We start from the raw sequence: 19,184 nt of genomic DNA on the forward strand, positions 1-19,184 counted from the left end.
CTCCTACGCGTTTCGGACCAACGGGTCCTTTATCAAGGAGTAACTTGATATCATACTCCTTGATAAAGGACCCGTTGGTCCGAAACGCGTAGGAGGTCCCTGTCTGTGTCCCCCAAGGGGGTGAATTTGTCTCCTACTATGCTGCAATAAAGAAATATTTTATAATCCACACCTGGCTCCCTGGCTGTGCGCCATTCGTTTTTTCTACTGCACGCATTTGATAGCAAGAAAAAAATCTTGAGATACCATACACATCAATGCTGTGTTCTCCTGTTATAAGGAACTGGTTGTTAATTAGCCATTTATACTGGCTTTTTTAGGGAGCACAGTAGATCCTGATATATAAATAGCCTTTTATATCACTCTGTATGCAGATATTAAGCCCACAGCCTATAGGTCATTCAACCCACTTGTATATTGTTTGCCTAAAGATAACCTGGACACGCTTAACCCTATAAGTGATGATCAGGTATGGATATCAACAGACTAAATATACGAGGGTTTGAGCAGTTAGCAACAAGTATATAAATGTATGCTCTTAGGCACTTACCTGGTGCCCTCATTCTCCAGCGCCATGGCAACGCAACGCCGTGTGATGTCACGTTGCCTCCAGCGCATGCGCAATCGGCCCTTGCCAGCTGCTTGTGCGCACGCGCGATCCCACGTGCATGAGCGGCTGGCATGCTCAGGCAGCAACAGCCGATTGAGGCAAACGCCGACCGTGCATGCCGCCCCAAAATGTTGCCGCCTTAGGCCCGGGCTTATCGGGCCAAATGGGAAATCCGCCACTGTATACACATATTCCTTTTATACGGACTATATGGCAGGTCACCATTAACAATGCAACGCATGCGCACTACAGTTCACTCACAGCGCCACCAATGGTTGCCAGGTGTCCAGTATTGAACCGGACTGTCCTGTATTTGGACACTGTCCAGTAAAATCTTAGAGGTAATACTGGACATGTATATGTCCGGTATTACCTCTCTGGATATATTGACCTGACCGGATTGGGAGGCAGTGGGATTTCCCAGGGCAGGGATTGAGCAGGGATGCTGCTAAGGCAGCTGTGCGCAAACTGGGGGGTGCGCAATTTTTTTGGGGGGGGGGGTTGCAGGCGGTTGCATTGGTCCCGCGCTCTTCCCCGAGGCATTTAAATTAAAGGCCGGGGGACCATGCAAGGCCTCTGCAACCTCTACTTACCGAGATTCAGCCGGCTTCAGGAATCAAGACCATGGCAACCGTGGCATCAAATTATGTCACGGTTGCCATGGTAACGTGGGTCACGGAAAGTTACCCGACTCCGCTGTGTCATTTGACGACGAGCCAAGCAAGGGGGGTGCAACAACAGAGGAGAGCATGCAGGGGGAGGCGCAGCAAAAAAAGTTTGCGCACCCCTATACTAAGGGGCTGGGCAGCTTCATCCATCCAGATTGGCTGCTGCTGGGTAAGGCAGCCAATCAGGAGGAGGTGTCAGGGGCCTGGGGCCAAGGAGAGGAGGAAAGAGCGGAGGTGTGCTAGTGCCACCTTGTGACTAAACGTGATTAAGCACTGCGTGAAACCATTAACATAGTATCCTAACACCGCGGTGCGCAATCTTTTCAGTCTGCACCCTTCCTTACCTTGTCATTTAACGGCGCATCGCCGAAGACAAGGTAAGTTGCAGAGGCCTCATGCGGTCCCCATGCATTTAATTTAAATGCCTCGGGGACGGGCGCAGGTCCTATGCAATGCAACCAGTTGCAAACTGCAACTGCGCGCCCCCCATTTTGCGCACACGTGCTAACGCACAAAATAGCACGTGATTGCACCATACATGACGCGCAATCCTGCCTTTATAGTTGCAATAACGTTGGCTACATCAGGATGTATAATTGTATTAATATAGCACCAACAATGTACGCAGCGCTTTACACAGTTACAACACAATGTAAATAAATTACAAATACTGGGCATAAACATTGGGTCAGTTCACCCCAGAGGTGGCTGCACTGGTAAAGCTTTTTTAAAACCAGAGACAGAACATGTATGTCCTGTATGTTTTTCACTGGTAAAGCTGCCAAATAAGGTTGTGTTATAAATGGTTGGTTATGGTGAAATGTTTGCAGTCCCGTCTGCAGGAATACCTGACCTGGACACGCCCATTTCGTACATGGCTCGATCTTCCCGCCGTCTTCGCGCTGTGTTCCTATTGGCTGCAGCGTCGGTGTCGCTTCGGTGACGTCGCCGCGCTGGCCGGCGCTCTGTTTGCATCCGGGTGATCGGGGAACGTGCGCAGCGCGTTTGGCCGCCATTGCTGTGCAGGAGGAAACGCCAGCCCGAGTGTGGGAGGAAAGAGAAAGCAGAGACCGAGGTCTGAATTGCGGCCTGGGAGGGAGGTGTGGGGTTAGACCGTGGTCTCCCGGGAGAGAGGTGGGAAGGAGCCACGGGGCCGGCGTGGGAGAGGCTGGGGACTTGAGGCCTAAGCGGCGGGAAAGGCTGCAGAGCGAGGCCCAGGTTTTTCGGGGTAATGGGAGTTTGGACCGGGCCTTAAATTGATTTATACAGAGGTGTAACGTGGCTGTGATTGTATTTGCTGGAGTGGAGTTGGTTGATGTTACAAACAAGTAAGCTCACGGAGTAGCACTATGTAGCCCGGTTGGGAGGCTGTAAGTAGTGTCCCCAGGTAATATTTTGTTGATAAATCCCTGAGACGTATTGTATTTAGCTATGTTTTATACGCTTGGTTTGTTATAAAACCACAACTCTGAGCAGTAAGAAGCCTTTATTGCTAGACTATTTGTAGTTAATGAATATAATTCACATCTGGAAAAAGGACAAAGTAGGTTCTTTTAAAATAAGGAATATTTTTTTTTTTTTTTAAGCTCTGGATTTTAAGTTTGGAGAGTAAAGGCCGGCTGCCGAAGCATTATCTGCAGATGTGCTGAACCCTGCTGCCTGCTCTTGCCCCCCTTAACTTCTCTCTGGCATCAGCGGCGTCATGTGACGTTGTAGATTTGACCCCCTGAGGCATAATTTGGCCATCTGAGAGCAGGTAAAAGGCATTCAGAGGCCTTGTGCTCTTCCCCGGCATTTAATTTAAATGCGGGGAAGCACGTGTGGCCTCTGCAAGTGCCGCGCAACCCTGGGAAAGAGGCACATAATATCTGCCTCCTTGTCTTGTATAGCACATACATAGAGCGAACCCTGCTCCTATGTGCTTTCAATATGCATTGCAGTAAACTACTAGACACACATTGCAAATGGTAGTTTTGTTAGTGTTTTTTTTTATTTTTTTTTTTAAATCTCCTTTTCACCTATTTTCCAGATTGAAGCACCATGGCCGGGGTGTTCCCATACAGACCGGGGGGCATCTCCATGCCCGGCCCTCCTGGTGTCCCCCCGGATTACATGTCCGAGGAGAAGCTGCAGGAGAAAGGTGAGTCCTGGTAGGACGTAAGACTTTTACAAGATGTTAATATGCCATCCACTGGAAAACTCCTAAATTGTATGGTGTTTCTGTTCTCTTAATACTTATTAGGCCGTGCTTATACCAAAGGCGGCCGAGCACGCGCCACCGCACAAAGTACTTGCATGCAATGAAAGCTCATAAATAGCGTGACCCGCGCGCAGACATGAGCTGCAAGGCGACAGACCTAAGAATTTGTTTTCTGAAGGCGACTGCCGCGTCAAGGGAGCAGTTTAGCCAATGAGGGCTCTGCCACGCCTCCCTGTCTACTCTGGTTGCCTCCTGCCTGAAGTGCAAGTTTCAGGCGTGTGCATCGCCCTAGTGACGTCACAGAGGGGGGGGGGGGGGCTCGCACGGACTTGGTATAATCAAGGCCTTACTATGGGCCCATGTTATCATTCATTTTTTTAATTTATAAGGAGTCGACATATTCCACAGCATAGTGCAATGTGGACGGTTGAGACCAGAACAAAACCTAATATATACAACTTAAAACATTTAAAAATAGTTAATGATACCTCTGCTTCAAGAAGCTTGCAATCTAAAATATACATGTGATGGGGGAGTAACGCTGTCTTACCCCAATTTTTTCAAAATCGAAAAAATTAAAGGAAGTAAAACCCGAATTCTATACTGCAATATAAAATGACATACATAATGTTTCAATACTTCCTACATGGATTAACAAACTTCAACAATGCTTAATTTGAGGACGTGTGGTGGGACGGTATAGCCTCTCCTTTATATCTAACAATAAAGGAGGCCCCACTGACTCCCAGCGGAGTGACCTTCCATGGCACCTGATGGGCATGGATAGAATAATGTGGTTACTGTTGAACTTTGCAGGGTTACGTATGAGTTGGAAAGCGTTTATCTTGTGGCTAGCTGTGGCTGTATGAACGGAAATCAATCATTTAAACCTAAGCTTGTTTGTTTTTGTTTTTTTGGAGGGTTGTGGGGTGTGTTCCTCAGCAGATCTTGGAGAGGTGTTTTCATATGCCTTTAAATATAACACACTGATGTAGCCGCAGAAATGCACTGTATAGTACTTTAAGTCCTACTTTTTAAATGTGTCAAGTACGCGTGTTAAACAGATAATAGGGGAGAATACAGTGCGCTATGCATCAGTAGTTTTGTTCCACCAAACATTGGGTATCGCCATCCTTACTGTATTAAAACTTTTCTCCAGCACGGAAATGGCAGCAGTTACAGGCAAAGCGTTATGCAGAGAAGAGGAAGTTTGGGTTTGTGGATGCTCAGAAGGAAGACATGCCCCCGGAGCATGTGCGCAAAATTATCCGCGACCATGGAGATATGACCAACAGGAAGTTCCGTCATGATAAAAGGGTCTACCTGGGGTAAGGATGCACATTACTGTTGTGGTGTTTAATGGATTTGGTGGCTTTTATTACGTGTAGGTGCAAAGATGTACTGAAAAACATCATTGGGATTTTATGTTCATTTGGTCACAAGATGCTGCTGAACGTAGCAATGGTTGGAAAGCTATGGGGGAGTTACTGTATATTGCAGTGGGGGAGCAGAGAAGGTGGAGGCAGGCTTTGCATCACAAATTTCAGTGTGGAACTAGTGTTGCTTTGTGACATTTCTCCATTAAGCCTGTGCAGTGCTAAAGACGTTAAAGAAACTGAAATGTTGGCCAGGGCACAGTACCAATGTGTCCAAACAGGTGTTTGTACACTGTGCCGCAATAAGCAAAACAGGATCACATTTTTGTCAAAACTATTTTCAGACCACTGTAGTTTTACATTATATTGCAGGGGAGACCTTTTCTGTGCAACAAACAAAAAATACCTGGAGCAACTTAAAGTAACACTGGGATGCGAAAACGAATGTGGCCAACACTCGTGCATAAACAATGTAATGGTTATATCCCCTTAGAAAAATGACAATCGTTCAGCATGCTGTTTTTTTACGGAACCTTCGAGTACTACGTTTCTGGTCCAACCAGGACCTTTCATCAGGTGATGCAACACGGAGCAGCAATATTTTGACAACTCTAATTCTCTCAACTCTTTGCAGGGCCTTGAAGTATATGCCTCATGCTGTCTTGAAGCTACTGGAAAATATGCCCATGCCCTGGGAACAGATTCGCGATGTGCCTGTGTTGTATCATATAACAGGTGCCATCTCCTTTGTCAGCGAGATCCCCTGGGTCATTGAACCGGTCTACATATCGCAGTGGGGGTGAGAAATGTTACCTGGTCATGGTTCGAGAAATGAAAGACCTCCCATGATATACGTGTTTTGTTAAACTTTTGAGTATAATGTTGGCCCTCAGTCTTACTTTTTCACTTTTAGTAGAGCTCTAGGTTAGTTGTGTTATGCAGAAATCCAACTATGGACGCTCCAGGAGCCTAAACTACCATTTCAGCTTGTGGCTGTGCTAACTTAACATATAGTTTTCAATCGTCAACTCCACCTACTGTTAAACTTCATAAAGTATTGTTAACACATAATTACTTGTAGAATTTATGTAATTATAAACTTCTGATCTAAGTGTATATTCTGAGGTTTGATCAGAAAGACAGTTGACTGATTTGAACAATGTCTATCGATGGCTGTGGCTTTAGTTCATCTTCTCTGGACCGACTAACAAATGTCCATGCTTAGTTTTTCAGTACGTGAAGATTTATGATCCAATCGCAAAACTTGCATTGTAGTTTGTCAGGTCCATGGTTGCTTTTTGTGAGCTGTTTCTTGGTCCAGGGTTTTTTGAGTGGGCAAAATGCATCAGCAACTTTCATCTCTGAAGCAATGTTCTTTTCACATCATTAACAGGTCAATGTGGATTATGATGAGACGGGAAAAGAGAGACAGGCGGCACTTCAAAAGGATGAGGTTTCCTCCCTTTGATGACGAGGAGCCCCCACTAGATTATGCTGACAATATCCTTGATGTGGAGCCCCTGGAAGCCATCCAGCTGGAACTGGACCAGGAGGAAGATGGTCCTGTCATTGACTGGTTCTACGACCACCAGCCGCTTAGAGACAATAGAAAGTAAAGCGAATTGCTGAACACCTTTTTGGTTCTTAACAAAATGCAGTGCCGTTTATCTTTCATTGCAGAATGAGTAATATCTAGAATGTGCACTTGAAATCAAAATTGTGCTAATTATATTGTACATAGCCTTAACATGGACTTGTTGTGATAACTAATTCCCGTCTGTTCTTGCGTTTAGTGTTAATGTTTTGCCTCCATTGCAGATATGTGAACGGTTCTACCTATCAGCGCTGGCAGTTCACTCTTCCAATGATGTCAACCCTGTATCGACTGGCCAATCAGCTGCTCACAGATCTGGTGGATGATAACTATTTCTACCTGTTTGACCTGAAGGCCTTCTTCACCTCCAAGGCTTTAAACATGGCAATTCCCGGCGGGCCCAAATTCGAACCCCTGGTTCGGGATATTAACTTGCAGTAAGTGGGAGAGCCGAGGTTAGAACGTGTGTTGTTTTTTTTTGTTTGTTTTCTGTTTTGAACATCAATTTCATACTGATTCACGTGTGAAAACGCTGTCTTTCAGGGATGAAGACTGGAATGAGTTTAATGACATCAACAAAATTATTATCCGGCAGCCAATCCGAACAGAGTACAAGATTGCGTTCCCTTATCTGTACAACAACCTCCCACATCATGTACATCTGACATGGTAAGTGAGGCAGTTGCTGTTGCACTCACTGTATGCAGAGTAGGGATTCTCTATTCATTTGCCCATAATTTGCATCTTTTGTTACAGGTATCACACTCCCAATGTGGTTTTCATTAAAACAGAGGATCCTGATTTGCCAGCTTTTTACTTTGATCCACTTATCAACCCAATATCGCACAGACACTCTGTGAAGGTGAGTACATGGTTTTTTTTTCTTTACTTGCATTTTTCCAAATCTCTTGTTGTGGGGCTATCGTGTGACCATTCCATATGGCGGGCGTGTTAAGTGAAATATTAAATAACAACGTATAAAAAACCTCAAACTGACAAAGTGTATAAAGTAAAGAACTGGAGCATTTGATGGTTTGAAAACATTGTGGTAGCAAAAAAGCTCTCTTGTATGTCTTTAGTTTAAGCTTGGCAGATTTGGAGACTAATTCCAGCTTGGATGACCAAAAAAACACAGAACCCTGTTGCTCCTCTTGATCGTAAATCTTTTAAATAGTCCGTAATATGTACCAATATAAAGCGATGGCAATAGGTATATTATCAAATAGCTTTCTAAACAGTGAATAAAAGTGGAGTTTTCGATTCAATCAAATGAGCAATATAGTTTCAAATATATATATTTATCTTAATGTGTGAGATAAAACCGTAAATCCCCGCTCAAACCCCTAAATGAACTTTTTAGAATGTGGGCAGCATTGGTGTTTGTCAGCTGAACAATGGGTTGGAAAATATTCTCCAAAATAACTGGGGTACTTGGCATTAGAGCAGCATCTAGATTGAACTGGACTGCGCTACAAACGTCCCACTTTAGACCAATTCATGTGTGCTTTTGTCTATGGCAGAGTAGGTCACTTAACGTTTCCATGTATTGGATTGAAGTTGGTGTGCTTCCATTACAGACTCTGGAGCCATTGCCAGAAGATGATGAAGAGTTTGAGTTGCCAGAATACGTTGAACCCTTCCTCAAGGACACCCCTCTATACTCTGATAACACAGCGAATGGAATTGCCCTGCTGTGGGCACCTCGTCCTTTCAACCTTCGATCTGGCAGAACACGGAGGGCTGTTGACATACCCCTGGTGAAGAACTGGTAAGAATCTTTCAAGCATTGTGTACAGTTTGCCAATGCCAGGATTAAAGCACAGCAGAGATTTGTACAGTGCAGCCATGAAGTGGATTAAAGCTTTCAAACTGGAATATGAATATGGAATATAAGGGAAATTACGATATATATATATATTATATTTAATTGCTAGGAAAACCAGTTATTTTGGGTAGAATGAAGATCCTGATCATGCTGCAAATGTGAAGTGTAACATTTCTTTCAGATCCAAGTGTGAGTTACTTTTAGTTTTTGTGTTTCTGGTGGTTCCTAATTGTAGATGGTCATTTCTTGTGGGTGGAATCAAGACACTGGCCCTCTCTTTGTGGCAAGTATTAATGGTTATATATTTTGTCCTTAGGTACCGGGAGCATTGTCCAGCTGGCCAGCCAGTTAAAGTCCGGGTCTCCTACCAAAAACTGCTGAAATATTATGTGCTCAATGCACTTAAGCACAGGCCACCTAAAGCTCAGAAGAAGAGGTACGTCCCTGTTTTGACTTCTGTCATTTGAAGTTTTATATTCTGTGTGACACGTACTTAATAGTGGTCCTTCTTTGCAGATATCTGTTCCGGTCATTTAAGGCTACAAAGTTCTTCCAGTCAACCAAGCTGGACTGGGTGGAAGTTGGTCTGCAAGTTTGCCGCCAGGGCTACAACATGCTGAACTTATTGATTCACAGAAAGAACCTCAACTATCTTCACTTGGATTACAACTTCAACCTGAAACCCGTGAAAACACTGACCACAAAGGTATCCCATTGACTCCTGGGAATTGTTTGTGATTACTTTTCAAACACAGGCTTTATTTTTGTTCTCATTGTGTGGTTTTGATGGGGGGGAACTTTAACAGAATGTGTTGCAGTAGAATTTTGCTTTCCATTTTGTTTATTTATTTTTTATAATTCTAGGATTGAACATGGGGGGCTTGGGACCTGAACAGTGTTAATTTCAGTTGTGGGGGACCCCTTGCTTCCTGAGATGCCTCTGTAGTGGGTGCTGGCAGAAGCTCCAGTGGTGGTGGATTTAATGCTCCCATGTCACGCGGACCAATAGGAAGCGGTGATGTCATCCCTTGTGGCTTCCTATTGGCCTGCGTGACCAGGACATTTTAAACCCGTGTAGTTGCTTCCGGCCCCCCATAAGGAGGTAAGTATCTCAGGAGCATGGAGGTCCCCATAGCTGAAATATGCACAGATCAGCTCTGGTGACCCCCTGCTTCCTACCTAGTTGGAGACCATTTTTTTTTTGAGAGAGCATGTGCTCCTTTTTAAAAAAATATACTCCAGAATAATTACAAATTGATTGGAGATATTTGTACAGCTAACTGACTGTGATGGGCTGAAGTTGTAAGCTGCTTATGCCTTTGCAGTTGAGCTCATATCACATTTATACAACAGAAGGTGGAGTGCACTCGTTAAAAAAAGCATTTTATTTGCTATGGAAGGCCTGTGCTGTATTTAATGTGTAAAGAAAAATGCCCAATATTTGGATGTTTTCCCTCAAAAGTCATTCAAATTGGTGTTCCACAAAGGGGAGTATATTAATGGTGGGGGTGGTTCCAGTTAAACTGCCATTCTTTCACTCCTCCTGACCCCCTCTCTGCGCCTCTGTCCTCCCTTTTCTTTGTCATCTACTGTGTTTCCCAGTGTCTGTCACTCAGCCCCCCATGTACGACTCCTGCGCCCCATGGGTTGTAAAATACTACTCTAAGGCATTCCTGGGCCACTTTGAATCATGGCTGTGGTTATGGGAACCATTTTGCGCACACCTGTTATGGAGTCGGTATTCTGAAACATCTTATGCTAATCTACTTGTCTGTCTCTAGGAACGTAAGAAGTCTCGGTTTGGTAATGCCTTCCATTTGTGCCGAGAAGTTCTGCGCTTGACAAAGCTGGTTGTGGACAGCCACGTGCAGTACAGACTGGGAAATGTGGATGCGTTCCAGGTAAGCGCCGCATCCAAGTAGGAAACCTGGCAAATTCTATCTGGCTCTTGTGTGAGTAGCAGAAGATTAATCTTGTGTGTGACTGCACTCGCAAGTCTTCCGAATATTCAGCCAGCAAGGAACAAAAAGGAAGAAAAACAATTGAGACGCAAGGGTACACACATGGTGCAAAATATAACTTGCACTCCAATTTAAAAAGACACCTAAAGTCGTAGCTGCATCACAAGACCATTTATTGACATCCAATGGACAAGCATACGCTTGCTTACTTTCAACACAATGTCCAATAAATCGTCTTGTGATGCAGCAGCTACACATGATTGTTTTTGTTTATACTGTATTTATTATAGTGCAGTTTACCGTTGTTTTTTTGTGATGAGATGACTCAGGCGGAGCTGGCACCTGCTTTTCCTCCCCTTAATTGTTCCACCATGAGATGAAAGTCCTATGTCTGCATTCATGTATTTTGGTTCAGCACACAATACAGAGAAATGATACTGTACAGGGATAGAAGATCCAGACAAAGTAAAATAGAAGGGAGTCACTGTAGCGATGAACTTGCAATCCAATCAATTAATTTTTTTTTGTCTCTTTACAGTTGTCTGATGGATTGCAGTACATCTTTGCCCATGTGGGGCAGCTGACTGGAATGTACAGGTACAAATACAAGCTCATGAGACAGATCCGTATGTGCAAGGACTTGAAGCATCTCATCTACTACAGGTTTAATACAGTGAGTACTATGCTGCTTGTTGTCCCTTCATCAAATGTACCATGGTCCATTTATCTTCCTGTTCTAGAGTCATCTGGCTTTTCTGAGAGCCCTAAGTGTTGTATTTCCTATCTTTTCAATCTTAGGGCCCTGTAGGGAAGGGACCTGGTTGTGGCTTTTGGGCTGCAGGGTGGCGAGTCTGGCTCTTCTTCATGCGTGGCATCACCCCTTTGCTGGAAAGGTGGCTTGGAAACCTATTGGCCAGACAGTTTGAAGGTGAGCATTTCGCGTATTTTCTCAATATATTATAGGTCTCAAAGCTGACTCTGGCGCTCAATATTTTTTCTTTTGAGAGGGGTTCATTTCCACTTCTAAAGATCTCTTCTGATCTCTATCTAATCTGTTCCCTCTCCCAGGTCGTCACTCTAAGGGGGTAGCGAAAACTGTGACGAAGCAACGGGTGGAATCTCATTTTGATCTGGAGCTCAGAGCGGCTGTTATGCATGACATCTTGGACATGATGCCTGAAGGCATCAAGCAAAACAAGGCCAGGACCATCCTGCAGCACTTGAGTGAAGCCTGGAGATGCTGGAAGGCGAACATTCCCTGGAAGGTGAGCGCAGGAGAGACACTCTGATTGCAGTAGCTTTCTGCATACAAAATATCAAGCTCATAACTTCATGTGGCACCCGTAAGTAGAAGTTAAGTTGCCAGCGAAGACTAGCAAGTGTGTGTAGGCAAAACTGCAGGAACGGCAATAATAGTGGGCAAAGCGAGCTTTCCTTAAAGTAACTTAGCACATTCCAACAATCCTGTTCCGTCTTTCAAACGGTTTGACTTGTCTGTCCTGTAGTCTTGTAAATACAAAAACCTTTTCAAACTATTTTGTCTTCAGGTACCAGGACTTCCAACTCCAATCGAGAACATGATTCTCCGTTACGTGAAGGCGAAGGCAGATTGGTGGACGAACACTGCGCATTACAACAGAGAACGTATTAGACGTGGCGCCACCGTGGACAAGACGGTGTGCAAGAAGAACCTGGGCCGCCTGACCCGTCTGTACTTAAAAGCAGAACAGGAGAGGCAGCACAACTACCTGAAGGTGAGGCGGTTACCTTTTTGACGTCTCTTGTCTAAATGTCCTTCACTCTTTACTGAAACAATTTGTTTTTTTGTTTTCCCCTTGAAGGATGGACCATACATTACTGCAGAGGAAGCAGTAGCTGTGTACACCACCACTGTGCACTGGCTGGAAAGCAGGAGGTTCTCTCCCATTCCCTTCCCTCCTCTCTCCTACAAACATGATACTAAACTGCTCATTCTGGCCCTGGAGAGACTGAAGGAAGCATACAGGTATGGGCTCTGCTCGCTGAGAGGTTTCAGGCAGGAAGGGGACATTGGTGAGGCTTCCCCCCCCCCCCCCCCCCCCATCTGTTGTGAACCATACATGCTATGTTTTGTATTATTGGAACATACCGGTGCAATTCCATGTAGCCGGGCCCAAAAAAAACTGGTACATGGATTTTTAGTCCATAAATGTAACCATGCTAAATACAAGTGTTTGAGCTTTTGTTTTAAATAAATTACAATGGGCATTTCTTCTGGGCCTCAGTGTTGTTCCTCTACCCTTATCCCACCTGATCCTTATTGGGATTTTACCCATGGTGGCTCTTGTGACGATAAAAGGGAGTAATCACAAGCTCCTCCCAAGTCTCTGCTCTTCAACGTAAAGATTTTTGACTTGATGTCAGATTTTGGTGAAAGGTTCTTAGTAATGCAACTGTTACAACTTGGCTAAATTTACGAGTGAGAGTGAATAGTATGAATGTTTTTTTATTTCCCAGTGTGAAGTCGCGTTTGAATCAGTCCCAGAGGGAGGAGTTGGGTTTAATTGAACAGGCGTACGACAACCCCCACGAAGCCCTGTCCAGGATCAAGCGTCACTTGCTCACTCAACGAGCATTCAAGGAGGTAACTTGTGTTTAAAAAGAACACACAGGATTGGGGGGTGCAGGGGGTGTCTCGTTCCTGCAGTCTGACGTTTGTAAAATTCCTGCATTTAAAATGTACACGTACTTTAATTTGTTCTTGCAGTGTTCACTATGTCAACACAAGTTTTACATGCATCTCTGAATTGAAGGATACGGACAAATTATATATATTTTGTTTTAGGTGGGAATTGAGTTCATGGACCTGTACAGTCACCTGGTTCCGGTTTATGATGTTGAACCGTTGGAGAAGATTACTGATGCCTATTTGGATCAGTACTTGTGGTATGAAGCAGACAAGAGGCGGCTCTTCCCTCCATGGATCAAACCTGCTGATACGGAGCCTCCTCCGTTGCTGGTTTACAAGTGGTGCCAAGGTTAGATGCGTTTTTTAAATTGGACGATGGGTCACTGTAGCTTGAGTGATGACAGCGGTGCCGCATAACAAACCACATAACAAACGTGTGTAACTGTTGCCTGCGTTGCTTTGTTTTGGTCACATACTTGATTTTAATCACAACTTTGTGTCGGAGCAAACGGTGACCAGTATCACGTGTCTAGTCTGGTGCCACATTTTTACAAACAGCATAGCGTGCGACGTGACACTACTGCTTTTAGATGTGTTTTTCAGTACATATTTTAGAAACGCTATCCCTGTGTAAAAAAAATAAACGTTGGTAGTCGCTAGTCTTTCAGCATAAAGTATTCTCTCGCTGGTGCTCACCCTATGTTGTTCCCGGCGTCTCAATGCTGGATCCAAAAGTTTGGTAGTAAATGGAGATTTGAATGAAGAGCACAGGTATGTACAAAAGCTTACTCTGTATTTATTACTTTATCAGACCAGGTACAATATGGTGTCGTTTAAGGGCACTTTCCTCAGACCTCAAGATAACTGGTGTGTGGTGTCTGAGGAAAGGGCTTATTCCCCTGAAAACAGCCCCACGATTGTACCTGCTCTGATAAAGGAATACATAGAGTAAGTGTTTTTTTATTTCTGTGTGCATCCTTCAAATCGCTATCTACTACCATATCCCTGTATGTCAATCTAAAAATGTTTATTTTTTTTCTCTGGAGGTGGCTGTGTTGTCGTATGAGCAGTGCTACGTTTGCTGCAAAATGTATTGTGGCGTATAACTTTTTACCTTGTTTCAGATTGCCGTTTTAATAGTATTCTGTGTTTCTTAGGCGTTAACAACTTGCAGGATGTGTGGGACACCACGGAGGGCGAGTGCAACGTGATGCTGGAGTCGCGCTTTGAGAAGATGTACGAGAAGATTGATTTGACACTGTTGAATCGTCTCCTGCGACTCATTGTTGATCACAACATAGCCGATTACATGACGGCCAAAAACAACGTGGTGATCAATTACAAGGTTGGTGCACGTAGTATGCACTTGCTTGGAGAGCAGAACCATGCCGTTGGATATTGAAAATGAAGGAAATTGTTAAAGGATGTTTGTTCCTGACATTACTGAGAGCAGTTGGTTGCAGGCCTCGCAGTGGCTGAAACGTGGCATGGAAATTGATTTATGAAATAAGCGACTTGATATATGCACGTGAAAAGACAAGAAGGCCAAATAATACTCTGGCTTACCCTGAGTATCAATTTAATGGGATAATGATTTACACGTCAATTTATTTAAATATCAAATTAATACTAATCTCAATTGCATGAGAATAACTTCCCCCTTTTCTTTCCTTATATTTGTTGGGTGAGTACCGCCATACAGTGTCGAGAAACAGTTTTTGAACCCTTAGGATTTTCACATTCAAACCTAAAATGTTGTTAGAGCTTAATGCAAGTCCTAATAATTGATAAAGATAACCTGATCAAACAAATAACCCAAACACATAATACGTTTTCAACATTTATTTATCCACAAATAATTCAACATTTAATCCCTATGTGAAAAAGTATGGTAACTTTTAGATTCAGTACCTGGTGACACCCCTTTGAGCAGCAATGACTTCAACTAAGCATTTCCTGTAACTGCTGGTCAATCTCTCACATCTGTTTTGAGGAATGTTGGCCCGTTCCTCCTTACAGAACTGCTTCAACTCAGTGACATTTGAGGGCTTCTTTGCATGGACAGCTCGCTTCAGGTCCTGCCACAAGATTCCGATGGGGTTTAGGTCCAGACTTTAACTAGGTCATTCTAGAACACGGATTTTATTCTTATGCAACCATTCTTTTGTAGATCTGCTTGTATGTTTAGGATCATTATCTTGCTGCATGACCCACTTTCCCTTCAGCTCAGACGGATGGCCTGACAATCTCCTATAGAATCTTCTGATACAATGCAGAATTCATGGTTGTGTCGATGGCGAGCTGTCCGGGTCCTAAAGCTGCCACAAATTATCACACTCCTACCACTATGCTTGATATTTGGAATGAGGTTCTTCTGTTTGAAGGCAGTGTTTGGTTTTTACCAAACATAATGTTTCTCATTGAGACCAAAAAGTTCTACCTTTGACTGGTTTGTCCAGGGAACATTGGTGTAGAAGTCGTGTGGATCCGATCATCTGTGTTCTATTGGCGAACTTCAGACTGGCTGCAATGTTCCTTCTAGAGCGCAGTGGTTTCGTCCTGGCAATCCTTTCCATGAGTATCATTCTTGTTCAGTCGTTTTCTGATAGTTGAGTCATGAACACTCACATTAGCCAAGGCGAGTGTGGCCTACAGATCCTTCAATGTTACTCTGGGGTTCTTTGTGACTGATGAGATGATTTGCCGGTTTGTTCTTGGAGAAATTTTGGTAGAACGACCCCACCTGGGTAGAGTGATATTGGTCTTGAGTTTTGTCCATTTGTCTGTCTGACAGTGGATTGGTGGAGCTCCAAAGCCTTAGAAATGGTTTTGTAACCCTTTGTACACTGAGGAGCACAATAACTGTGTTTCTGGGTCCCTCAGATTTCTTTGATCATGGCAAGACGTTTTTCCACACACCTGTATGATGAAGACCAAACTCACAAAGTTTCTGACATTTAATTTAGGATGGGGGCTCCCAAACATACCCCTGAATATCTACCCAATTATTATTTAACCATCTGATTCTAATTTCCCCCTTTAATTTAACTGATAAAAGCAGGGTTTCACATACTTTCGCACATACCCTGACTCTTAATTATTGTTTGTCTAATTCATAAATTGTTTCAAAAGACATGGTTTTCATTCAAGAAGGTTATCATGGCAAAACTATGGAATTGCCGTAATTATAATCGGGGTTCGCAAACTTTTTTCTCGTCACTGTATGTTTAGATTTTTGGGGAGCCATATTAACCCACATACACATACAAATGATCTCTCTACTTTTAGGAATGAAGCATCTGGATAATGTCATTGCTACCATCAAATAGATCAATTTGGCTGCATCACATACATTGAATATTGTCAAGCCCTTTATCAAAGCCCTGTTGAAGATAAATTAGTTTTACTGCACCCTGTGATAAATTTGGTGGCGTCTAGTTAAAGAAGCATCCCTCACTGTCCCGATCTATAGATCTATCACACCATTGGTTTTTCTTTTAAATATGCGCAGCATTTGATTACCTTTATTAAAACGTGTTACCTAAGCTGGCGATTGATCCATTCTCCTGTGATTAGTCTTGGGGCTGCCGCTGAATCAATCCTTAAATCAATGTATTTTCCTTCCAAGCAGGAAAAAAAAATGGCAGCGCTCCAGAGGACTAATACTGGATTTATTAAAGTGAAATCAGATCTGATCTCACTTTAATAAATCCAATATTAGTCCTCTGGAGCACTGCCTTTTTTTCCTGCTTGGAAGGAGAATACATTGCTTTATGGATTGTATCGTTTGGCGCATGGCGTGCACCCGATACAAGGTTGTTCTAAACAAGGTTGTGGAAGTGCACCTTTTTTCTGAATCAATCCTGTCGGGGAAATGCATCAGTAGTGTCCTAATACTACGATGGGGAGTATTGTATATTGTTACAGCTTTGAACACTGTTTCATGGTTTGTGATTGTTGCAAATTCTATATTACTGGGGAGAGGGCAGGGCTCAGCTGTGCCAGAGCCTACTAGCGTAACCAAAGGAAAGCATGCTTGGGTACATTAAAGCTGCAGACCAAGCAATATGTGGTGTTTTTTTTTTATTTATTTTTTTTAAAAATCAGTTCTGTACTATGAGAAAATACTTGTAGCATTTAAAAAAGCTCTGAATTACATTTTTTATGTACTTATAATATAACAAGCATTTTTGTTTCTGTAGCAACCATTTACAAAATCACATCCTCTTCTGAAACGGGCTCTGGCACACCCCTTTTTGAGCAGTGCACGAATTGTATCTAGTGACTGCCTGGTCACATGATCGTCCCCACAGAACTTTGCATCTCTGTCCTCTTCTGCTGCACTGACAGCCATTTAGCGAACCCCCGAGCCGAATCTTTGCTGATCGATCACAGTAGAACGGATCGATTGGCAACTTAGCTAATTACTTATCATTGTGTGGATTGTATTGATGCACATAATAAAGGGGAAAAAGATAAAAAATTAAAGAAAACGACAGCTTGGACTGCTGCTTAAAAACTCATTAAATGGAATTTGGAAAACAAAAAAAATGCAGCAAGTATTTAATACTACGGAACGGATTTATAAAGAAAACACAGGATTGTGAGAGCTTTACATCTCTTAGGCAACGGCCTGTTGCAAGAATGTTTTTTTAAGCGTGCGGTTCCCATTAAGTTGACTATATTATCTCTCCTCTAGGACATGAATCACACAAACTCCTATGGTATTATCCGCGGCCTGCAGTTTGCTTCCTTCATCGTTCAGTACTACGGGCTGGTGATGGATCTGCTTGTGCTCGGTTTGCACAGAGCCAGCGAGATGGCCGGGCCGCCTCAGATGCCAAACGACTTTCTCAGCTTTCAAGACGTGGGCACAGAAGCGGCTCACCCCATCCGTCTGTTCTGCAGATACATCGATCGCATTCACATCTTTTTCAGGTATGTAGCCAATTCTTAGCCCTTTTGCTGCTAGGCCGGCTGCAATGCGTTGCTTGCCCTGAAAGAGAGCTGCTTTTAATTGTAGGAGAGCGGTTAAAATAAAAACTTGTAAAAATGGACTTAATAGGATTTCCCAGCCGTTAAAATGATTTATCTTAGTCAGCTGTAATTGCAATCCAATGTGTGCTGAAAACTTGTCTGTGCGCGGCCTAGCATCCCATGGTTTGTCACAAACGTTGATTGCACCATTGTATTGTTTATGCCAGACCTGAAGTATTTCTGTATGGCTGAAATTCTGTGGAACCCCAACCTTCTCTAATAGCGCGTCTGAGATTAGATGCATTGTAAGGAACCCCAACCCTCTCTAAGTCCCGGGCCATGGTGCCTTCGCCCTTGCGGAAGCTGTGGGAAAGCGGGTGGTTTCCCTGGGCAAAGTCAACGTTGGGGGCGTGCCTATTGCGTCACGGAGCTGGTTTGCCCTGATTATGCGAACCGCTCACGTGGCCGGCCTGTCGCACCAGAAATCAGTTTCAACTGATTTCTCGCACAACACGTGCCTCCTCCCGCATGATCACTCATGTCCGCGTGGTCTGCCGCACCATTGCCCCAGCCTAATAGTGTGTCTGAGATCAGATGCATTGTAAATTCTTCTGTATTTGTTTCTGTAACTTCTGTATTTGATACAATTTTGAAATTATTTGAAAATTGCAAGGAACCCTTTTGGGATGCCTGGGGAGCACAGGGTTTCATAGGAGCCCCAGTTGAAAAACACTGCTCTAGAGAATACAATCGGAGAATGCTCCCAATTAAATAACTTCTGGCACCCACTTCACACCCTGGGTGCATTCTAATATTTCACCAATATAGACACTCCTACTGTGGGTAAGAATTGGCTGTTGCTTATTAGCATCGTGGTAAACCACAGGCTTTATGTTCACTTAATGGTACAGGAGAGCATTGTGTGCACCTACAGGCCGTGATTATACTGGCAGCGACTGCGCTTGTGCACGCGCGTTGCAACCCACGTGCCTCAATCCTAGGAGGCCGCCCATACCGGACAGACAAATCAATTTGTCTTTCCAAGCGACGGCCGCGTGACTTCTGCGTCACATGAAGCGGTTTAGCCAATGAGGGGCAAGCCGCTCACGTGGCGTCACGGCCATGCCTCCCCATCACCTAAAAGCCACAGTTCATATTCGCGCGTACATCCAATGAGTATAATCTCGGCCTATAGATGGGTGTTATACAGAGCACCATGTTCAGGGAGGGAGGCGGTTAAACATTTTGCTTTTCGTTCCTCCTACGCAAGCAGTACATCAGACTGCCATTTGTTGTAATTGTGTG

The 19,184-nt window shown here is 43.8% G+C and overlaps 1 protein-coding gene across 1 annotated transcript in view; it reads left to right on the forward strand.

Annotated features, from left to right (window-relative positions):
• Nucleotides 1–2,221: 2,221 nt before the first annotated feature.
• The window catches only part of PRPF8 (pre-mRNA processing factor 8), a 29,658-nt gene continuing 12,695 nt past the window's right edge, over nucleotides 2,222–19,184 (forward strand). The window contains exons 1-21 of the mRNA XM_075589317.1: nucleotides 2,222–2,353; nucleotides 3,308–3,418; nucleotides 4,638–4,806; nucleotides 5,489–5,653; nucleotides 6,248–6,466; nucleotides 6,673–6,885; nucleotides 6,992–7,117; nucleotides 7,205–7,310; nucleotides 8,026–8,216; nucleotides 8,590–8,709; nucleotides 8,790–8,979; nucleotides 10,055–10,174; nucleotides 10,773–10,907; nucleotides 11,033–11,162; nucleotides 11,303–11,499; nucleotides 11,782–11,988; nucleotides 12,076–12,239; nucleotides 12,731–12,857; nucleotides 13,059–13,251; nucleotides 14,060–14,247; nucleotides 17,602–17,840. Of these exons, the coding sequence (XP_075445432.1) occupies nucleotides 3,319–3,418; nucleotides 4,638–4,806; nucleotides 5,489–5,653; nucleotides 6,248–6,466; nucleotides 6,673–6,885; nucleotides 6,992–7,117; nucleotides 7,205–7,310; nucleotides 8,026–8,216; nucleotides 8,590–8,709; nucleotides 8,790–8,979; nucleotides 10,055–10,174; nucleotides 10,773–10,907; nucleotides 11,033–11,162; nucleotides 11,303–11,499; nucleotides 11,782–11,988; nucleotides 12,076–12,239; nucleotides 12,731–12,857; nucleotides 13,059–13,251; nucleotides 14,060–14,247; nucleotides 17,602–17,840 (3,299 nt within the window). The 5' untranslated portion in view covers nucleotides 2,222–2,353; nucleotides 3,308–3,318. The remainder of the gene's footprint in view (nucleotides 2,354–3,307; nucleotides 3,419–4,637; nucleotides 4,807–5,488; nucleotides 5,654–6,247; nucleotides 6,467–6,672; nucleotides 6,886–6,991; nucleotides 7,118–7,204; nucleotides 7,311–8,025; nucleotides 8,217–8,589; nucleotides 8,710–8,789; nucleotides 8,980–10,054; nucleotides 10,175–10,772; nucleotides 10,908–11,032; nucleotides 11,163–11,302; nucleotides 11,500–11,781; nucleotides 11,989–12,075; nucleotides 12,240–12,730; nucleotides 12,858–13,058; nucleotides 13,252–14,059; nucleotides 14,248–17,601; nucleotides 17,841–19,184) is intronic.

This window comes from Ascaphus truei, chromosome 3 (genome assembly GCF_040206685.1).
Source record: "Ascaphus truei isolate aAscTru1 chromosome 3, aAscTru1.hap1, whole genome shotgun sequence".
NCBI lineage: Eukaryota > Metazoa > Chordata > Amphibia > Anura > Ascaphidae > Ascaphus > Ascaphus truei.